The sequence below is a fragment of the Hipposideros armiger genome, unplaced genomic scaffold, assembly GCF_001890085.2.
Source record: "Hipposideros armiger isolate ML-2016 unplaced genomic scaffold, ASM189008v1 scaffold_61, whole genome shotgun sequence".
In the NCBI taxonomy this organism is placed as follows: domain Eukaryota; kingdom Metazoa; phylum Chordata; class Mammalia; order Chiroptera; family Hipposideridae; genus Hipposideros; species Hipposideros armiger.
The window spans coordinates 4,424,535-4,433,460 of NW_017731411.1; the positions used below are offsets into that span (position 1 = coordinate 4,424,535).

At 39.5% G+C, this 8,926-nt stretch overlaps 1 protein-coding gene across 2 annotated transcripts in view; it reads right to left on the reverse strand.

The window, feature by feature from the left end:
• Positions 1 to 4,163: 4,163 nt before the first annotated feature.
• ALDH3A2 (aldehyde dehydrogenase 3 family member A2) overlaps positions 4,164 to 8,926 on the reverse strand; it is a 22,525-nt gene continuing 17,762 nt past the window's right edge. Inside the window, exons 11-12 of one of the 2 annotated variants that reach the window (XM_019641531.1) lie at positions 8,091 to 8,212; positions 4,164 to 5,901 (exon numbers count right to left, since the gene is read on the reverse strand). In XM_019641531.1, coding sequence (XP_019497076.1) covers positions 8,135 to 8,212 — 78 coding nt within the window. In that variant the 3' untranslated portion in view covers positions 4,164 to 5,901; positions 8,091 to 8,134. The remainder of the gene's footprint in view (positions 5,902 to 8,090; positions 8,213 to 8,926) is intronic. The other variant, XM_019641532.1, reaches the window with a different exon arrangement.

The window sequence follows — 8,926 nt, forward strand, 5'->3', positions numbered from 1 at the left end:
TAGACTGAAGAACAAAAGAACAGCAACTTGTCTGTTCCCCTTCCCCCAATTCCCCAGCACTGTTCCCATCCCCCCAATTCCCCAATAAATATCTTTTAAAAAAAAAGTCAACTAGGTAAATTTTCAGAAGCTTTCAATCTCCCTTGGCCAAAAACTCTCCTTATAGTGCTTCTCAACCTGAGATATACTCCTTTTGGTAAGCACAGGCTTTCTCCTCATTAGTCATTGCTCACTCTATATGAAGGGACATATAGACCAATCTTATTAAAAGAAAACATTGTACATTGTCAAGGATTTATCAATTATCTTTTAAAAATTAATAAATTAGTAACCGATTCACTTCAGTGTGTTCCCAGGAAACGAAGACTTAAAAGACCAAGACTCACAACCAGGAAATTTTGTCCATTGGACAAGATATCCATGAGAGACTTTCCAACCTTGTCAGAAGGGACCTATCAGTGGATATCAAAGACTCCTCAAGGATGAGAAGCTGCAGGCATCAGGGTTAGACAGCTATCCCAAGACATCAAGAAGGCCCGTATACCTACATAATTGATATTGAACTTGAAATAACAATTTTTTATTGTCTTTACCTGTTTGCCAATAATAATACTTGTTCTTTAGGCTTTTCTGAAACCTTGTACTTATATAGCCCAACTATTAATAATTACTAAAGACATATAACTTCTTCATTATCAGTATTTTTTTTATGGCTTTGAAATTTAAAAGGCATGTTATTGTAGGGAAAAAAAGGGATGTGTGTATATTTTGAGTGACGTTAAAAGGAAGTCGTTTGTCCTAGTAAGTTGGTTATTTCTGAATGAGGAAAAGAAGACAAACTGAAAAGATGAGTAAAATAGTAAAAGGTTAGTGAAAAAAAATATTGAAAAAGGAATTTTATATATAAATATTAAAACCCAATTATACTTACCCCTTAACTCAACAAAGACTACTAACTATATTAATTCAGATAAAAACTGAAGTGGATATATATATATATATATATATATATATATATTTAAAATAGTCCACTATAATGGCTACTAAGACACACAAAATTTATTTATGAAACTCTTACTGTCGTGGCCTGTAGAAATTTTTAGGTAGTAATTGTAATTTACACCATTATGTTCTTACAGCTTTATTCAACCTTACAGTTCCCAGTTATATAACTTACAGAAATCAGATAAATGAATGACACTTGAGTGTTTCCAAAATAGATAGGCCATATTAAACTGAAAAGGTAAATTGTTATGTGCCCAATCTATATGGAATTCTGAATTCACCCAATCCTGGCCTATCATATCCACCTGAACAAACAAATATATGGTATATGAAAAGAGGACTTCTTTTCATAATTCTTCTGTCATACTGATTTCTATTGTAATGACACCAGGTTTACAGTAAATACTGTAAAAATATGATGTAATACTAAAATCATAGACAAATTAACCTTACCTGATTTTAATAAAACCCATGATAACATTGATACTGAAAACCCAATGTATTGGGAAATTGAACTTAATCCTTCCCATGAAGTCACTTCTATGGAAACTAATTGGCCAAAAAAACCCCAAAAAACTTCTAGATCATAAAATAATAGCAAATCTTCATTCATCTGGCCAAACTTATCATAAGGTACACATAACAGATGAAGGAAGGAAACATATTAACTTAATAAAAAATTATGATAATACATGTAAAGCATTCTTTAGTTGGCTAAGATGTTTGTTCCCCTCAGACTCATACTTGTCTAATAGGCATTTTCTGCTCCTAATAGGTTTAATACTATTATTCTTGGTCCTAGCTTGTACATGTTATACTAGATACAAAAAAACAACATAGGACAGAAAGAAAACTCGGATCATGATAGCTCAAAGAGTAAAAACAATCCAGAAATTTAATGAAGACATATAGGAACCGACCTCCTCCCATGTGTCACATTTTCTTTTAAATATAAATAATTCGGCCTTTACTGCCATCTAAAGTTATAGTCTTGCCCCCCCCCCCCCAGCCTCCAACATTCAACAAGATAAATGCTGACACTAAGACTTCCTAGGAACTACCTTCCTAATGCAGTGGGACCACACTATCCAATCGAAAGGTTGGTCATCAATACATCCTTCAGATTTATGACCAAAAGGGGCAAATGTGGACGGAAAAGGGGCCACATGTTAAACCTGACAAGCTCAGGAGACTGAAAATAACCACAGAGGATGGCATGAACATAAAAATTCCTAACTAAGGTGGGTCATGGTGCGAAGTCACATCCTTGGCCTGTAGTTTCCTTGACAAAGGTCCATCTTTACCTTAAGCCTGTCATCTTTTTTGCACCTAACACAACATACCCTTGCAATATCAGAGTAATCCCTTTTTCCAGACTCCCAGGGGACACAACCCACCATACCAGAGCAGGAATCTACAAAATCTCTCATTGTTATCTTGCTCCCCAAATACTATCTCTATATGCTGTAAAATGCTGTTAACTATCCTGTACACACCAATGTAAAGTCTCTCCATTTTGCTTTTTATCCAATCCCAGAGATTTCCCCACTTTGCTTTCTCCCACCCCCTTAATCCACAATGAATGGATTTCATGTAACCTTCCTTCTTTGATTCTAATGCATAAAATAAGTAACAAAATGGCCATTTTCTGGAGCATTTTCTCAATCCATTGAGACTGTTTCTCGACAATTGTCGTCAGTTTGGCTCAAATAAACTCTTCTAAGCTTTCTCTTAGGCTGGATATTTTTTGTCGACAGGTGGTAGGACCATTTTTGCGTAAAATCATGTGGGATTAGTATCCTATGAATGCACGACCATTTTTGTGTAAAATCATGTGGGATTAGTGTCCTATGAATGCACTTACAGAAACACTTGTTTTAGATCAGCAAATGGAAATAAGAGGATAAGACTCTGACACCAAGTCTGATGTGTGGTTTTTTTCCCCCCATACCACTAAGCAATTTTCTGACACCAGCTGAGTGTCCCACAATTCAACTCAATTCTGACAGGATCTACCCAGAGTAACATCAGATCCCACAGGATAAGGACTGTCACAAGACTACCACCCCACCCCACTCCCACCCCCCACCTACAACTTCAGACACCAATCACAAGTCCAGGTTGTCACCTGTGCTTCTGACCAACCAGTTATAGTGTGGAGGTTCCAATGACACCCCCACCCCCGCCTCCTTGGATTCAATTAATTTACTAGAGTGGCTAACAGAGTTCAGAGAAATATTTTACTTACTAGATTACCAGTTTATTATAAAAAGATGTAAGTCAGGAAGAGATGCATAGGGGGAGGTGTGGGGGAAAGTCCATAGAGCTTCCATGCTTCTCGAATCTCCGCATGTTTGCCAACCCTGCTCTCCAAACCCTGTCCTTTTTGTTTTTTATAGAGGCTTCATTACACAGACATGATTGATCAAATCATTGGTCACTGGTGATTTCAGTCAACCTTCAGCACCTTTCCCCTCCTCAGAGGTCTAGGGGGTGGGACTGGAAGTTCTAACCTGCTAATCACATGGCTGGGTTCCTTGGCAACGAGCCCCCATCCTAGGTGCAGCCCAAGTCATATCATTAACTCAACAAAAGACCTCTTTCTCACTCTCATCACTTAGGAAATTCCAAGGGTTTTAGAAAATACAGAGGGTGCCAAAATAATGTATACACATTTTAAGAAAGGAAAAAACTGTGTTAAAATTATGCTGATGGTAACCACTTTGAGCACCTCTTGTAATTGCAGAAGTCAAACGTGACTCAAGGGGCCAGCCAAGTGGGTCAGTTGGTTAAGAGCTCACTCAAGAGTGTGAGCTCTGAGCAACAGCAGTTTGATGCCCGGCCTAAGCTGAGCTGCCAACAGGTGGCAGGATGGCTCAGCTAAAAAAAAATCGTGACTTGTATTCATCTTTTGTTATCGGTATATATTATTACAATTTTAATATTTTGCTTTCTTAAAATGTGTATTTTTTGGCACTCTCTGTATATATTTCTTCTATTAATTATAACAGCACAGAGGATGTAGTTGGAAAAAAAACCTATTTACTACATAGGTACTTAAAAAAATACATAAATGTCAGAAAGTAAAGCTTGAGAAAGTCTTGGCTAAGAATTTAAAATGAGAAAAGATGACTTAAAGAAAGTCGACAAATACTATCTTTGATAAAGACAAAACATGTTTATTTATAGTTGAAGAATATTTATGATCAAATAATTATCTTCAACAGGTCATATATAAGGTTCCAAACTAAGAATATTATTAAAATCATGCCAATCTTATAAAATATAATGTATTTATTTTGAAGTAGAATACACTAGACAAATCAATAATTTAGTTTAACTAGAAATTATAATGTACAATATATTAAATGAAAATGCCATATTGAAATTTTGTGTAAGACATTTTATGATTGATTATTCTGATAGTTATAGCCACAGTTTATGCAGTTTTTCTCCTAGTCTAGTGATTAATTCTTGACACCTCATTCTGTGATAAAGACATTATTGCAGACAGCCTTAATGGAATAAATTCATTCAACAAAGCCGATTATGTGTTCTATAAAGTGAATTACATTGTCTCATTGAGTGGGCCAAGTGTGTTTTCAAATAGGAGGAAGAATGGGCCACCTAAGTCACAGAGCACTGCTGAGCAGGGAGGCCGCATTCCACTGTGCTCTCCTTTAGCACTTGCTAAAGGACTTCAGGTCTTGGCCATGCCCAGGAGACCGTCTTCTTATGTCCTCCATCCTCTTCAACATGGCCAATGGCTATGGCTGAGAGTCCTTCTGCAGATTTCTCCAAATGATCCACCATTTACCCCCAGAGGATCTCAAGCTCCAAAGTCCTGAATATCCAAAGCCTTTCATCCATGACACACAGGAAACGGTTTCCCCATGTTAACTTCTGTAGGTTGAATTTATTCTGAAAGGGGCCTCTCTGAAGTTTAAAACAGTGAAATTTCCTGTGTTGTGCTACAGAAACAAAAAACTTGAAAAGATTTATCCTTGGAGACCCACTAACTTGCAACTTTAGGATCCTGAGAGAAGATAAGTATTGTTGTAAGTGCAGTACTTTTATTTAATTTTAAAAACACCAGTTAGGTTTTATAAGATGCAGAATTCTACAACTGCTACATCACAAGAATGACAGATGACACTTGAATGAAATTGGCAACTGTCTTTCAGGAAGTCCTCTGATTTACAAGATGCTTTGAGTGCTGTAAGTCACCATGAGCCTTTGTAGACAGGGACAAAAGGCTGACACAAACCAAACACAATGGAGATGAAAGGAAGCCAGATGGCACATTTGACAGGAGAGCCAACTCCTGGAGGTCAGGTCCTCATGTCCCAAGAGATGAGGGACAGGAATCCTCTGCTTCCACAGCTGCAGTGCCTTGAAGCTCAAGGGGAGCTGGGGAAATCCAGCCTCATCTCTCTGGACTGCAGAGGGTTGCTAGTAACCCTGGGCAGTGCTGAGCTTTCAAAAGTCTCCAGAGGGATGGCGGCAGCAGTGGGGACAGGGGAGGGTGTCTCATACCCAATGAACTATAGTAAGGAAGTCACCGAGCAGGCTCTGAGACTCCTTTCCATCTCCCAGGGCATGAGGGTTTAGCTTGTGACCTTCTCCTCCCCTAGCCCAAAGCTCTGAAATCTGGGTCACACAATCGAGGACAGATTCTCTGAGTATCTTCACTATTGGGTAATGTTAGGATTTGGCTGAAATGGCAAGTTTTATTAATGCTGCATGACAGTGACTTTTAAGGTTAATTATGGTGCATATTTTCTTACTATTTTTGGTGGACATTAAAATCACTGGTTCCTTAACTATTTAACAGAGGATTAATTCAGCAGAGGCAATTAGGAGGTTGAACAGGATCATTCTTCAGTAGTATCCTGCCTGGAGAGGAGAAAGGGATCTAGGTTACTCTGCTAGTTTAAACACCCATCCAACCAGCCCTGAAACATGAGCTGAGGATCGGGACTCTAACAAACATGTCTTTCTGTAGAGACCCGAAAAAGCACTGCGTATAAAATGCCCGTGTATCCTTAAGAAGTCTAAGTGTGGTTTGAGCTGTGGAAAAAAGATTATGCCCAACCCCCCAGAACAACAGTAACAAGACAGGCAGTGATGGGGGTTGTAATCTGTCCCGTATCAATGGGAAAATATTAGAGACAGGAGCTGAAAATGCTCATTTATTGTCCTCACATTGTGAGTAGGAAGCTGAAGTATCCACATGAAATCTGAAAACCGAGAAATAGTTTCAGACTACTAAAAATTCCAAAGTAATACTGAATTGAATCCATACCTACTGAGGCTGAAGAAGCACTGCCACCACACCTCACAGTTCAAGAGTCATATTTAATTTTCTAAGGCCTAATGACATTTATCAATTTTAACTTTTTAAATATGTGATCCTTTTAAAACCCATACCCCCTACAATGCTTTCTGTAGCTTATATTAAGTTTTATTGGACCTTTACTTGTGTTTGTGTGTGTGTGTGTGTGTGTGTGTGTGTGTATAAATGTATATAGAAAATTGCCCTCTAATGAGATTCTGACATGCTCCTTTTAAGACTGATAATAACTGCTTTCAATTTCCTACTTAAAAATGTTTCCAATCCATTCTCATTCTAGCAAAGTGAATTAATAAAATCGCATCCACACATAAACAAAATACCTAGTGCAGAAAAACAATTTCAGAAAAACATTTGCAGTTACAACAAAGATTCCTCAAGTAAATGTCCAATATGGGCTCAGTAATTTAATTAAAATAAAAGATGATCTGATTAAAAAAGAAAAAAGGATAAAAGCTCAGAGAGAAGAGCAGAGAAACAGCAAAGAGGAAAACAAAATCTTTACCTAGTCTCATGCTGAATCCAAAACACCTGAACAACTAACACAGCAATGAGAACTGAGACAGAGCTGAAAGGGACCTGGAAACTCACTGACACCTCCTCCCTCACTCTACACATGAGCAGGCTGAGGCCTAAGGATGGGCTCAGAAAAGGCCTTGCCCAAAGTCATAAGTAAGTTGATCTCAGAGCCAGAAACCAAAGCCACATCTGCTTGTTCCCAGCTAAATGTTTTTCGACACTGCTGCTTCTCTATACCCTAACAGGAGAAAGGCTGGTCTGCCAAACCCTTTGGGGAACTTTGGGAAGAGGCTACCTGGCCTGTTGCAGCCTATCTGCTATGGTGCACTGTCCTACGGCAAGCCTGGGTGGCACAGTCAGCCTGGGCCTCCAAATCTTCTGGAAGGTTAAGGAATTCCATCCCAACCAAGATGCCTATCAGGCTGGTGACTGATGTCTCACACAAAGAGCAAGACAGGTCGAAAAGGACCAGAGACCCAGTGCCCCTCATGCCTCAGAAGATGCGGAAGAACAGACTATAAAGCCCCTACACCACACACCATGTTTTACTCTTTTTTTTTTTTTTTTAAGCTGAGCCATCCTGCCACCTGTTGGCAACTCAGCGGCTGCTCAGTTTGGGCCAGGAATCGAACCGCTGTTGTTCAGAGCTCACACTCTTGAAGCGAGCTCTTAACCAACTGAGCCACTCAGCCAGCCCCGCACACCATGTTTTGATTCACTGTTTTCTGCCATGAAAAAGTCCCATTTTTAAAAACCAAAACAACTCCAAACAAAAAGTGACTCAGATTTTTAAAGGTTATTCTCAAATTATGAAACAAAGAGTTCAGTGTCTAAATGGTGACTGTCGGTCTGAACTGGTTGGCTGGCACTTCCTCTGGGAGAGCTGAGTCGACAGGAGCAGAAGGAGGAGCACAACACGTGACCATCCTTTCTGTACAAATGGTGTGTGCTTCACACAGACCTAGCTAAGCCATTATCTCTCCACATTTTCTTAACATTCCAGCAACCAACCCTTACTCTTTTACAATTGTGGAAAAGTTAAGTTTTAACACTGTGATAGTCCGTGCCAAGGTCCAAAATGTCTAGAGACAAATAAGTTAAACCTTTTTTTCAATAACCCCTAAGCCACTAGCTGTAAAAAACAAACAACTAAAAGAACACATACCCCAATGTGGCCCACTTTACACAGAGAAAGAAAACGAGGAGTTCCTACCTCTCTCTTAACAGACAGAGCTGGGTTCTGAAATCTGCTGCTCATCACTGCTTACTGGACAACGCAGTCTGAACTGCCAGAAAAATCAACAGCGCCTTTCTCCTCAGCGCAGCTTGGTATTTCTGAGAAAACCCAAGTGATTTCAAATGCAGTTGGCATCCCCAATTCCACCAAAGCCGTGCATACTATAAGATGAGCCAGCCCCCTTTCAAATGTTAAGAACAGATATAAACACTGCTATTATATTTCCATACAAGCATGTGAATCCTGCCTTTCTTCTAAGCCTATTCTTCATGGATGTTGTCAATCTTTATGCATCTCCTCAGTTAGCTGGCTGAGAGCTCCAAGAACACAAATACCTTTCCCCATTCCATCCTCACTCTCATTCTCTTGGATTTTCTTCTTCATCCCAAGGATACACATAGTGTCTTGGGAAGCCGGCTGTCACAGGGCCTCTTAGGAAGCCCGTATCTATAACTTATCACCAAAGATAAACTTTATGTGGTAGTCAGCTTTGGAGGAACGCATTCAAACTTCCATCTCCAAAGCTGCTTCACCACCATCGTTCACCACAGAATTCTCTCCTCCATCTCCATGGCATGCTGCTTTCATGCACCGAGAAAAAAACTGAAACCGAGACATCAAGAGCAAAAGGATCAGAGGGTTAGACAGCTCAGAATTCTACAAGGCAGTTCTATAGTGTTTCAAACGCTTAGACCAGAGGTCAGGAACTTTACCTGTTAACAATTTAGGCTCTGCAACCATAAGGCTTTGTTGCAACCACTCAGCACAAAAGCAGCAGAGATGCTAAGTAAGTGGCAGGGTGTGGGGTGGGG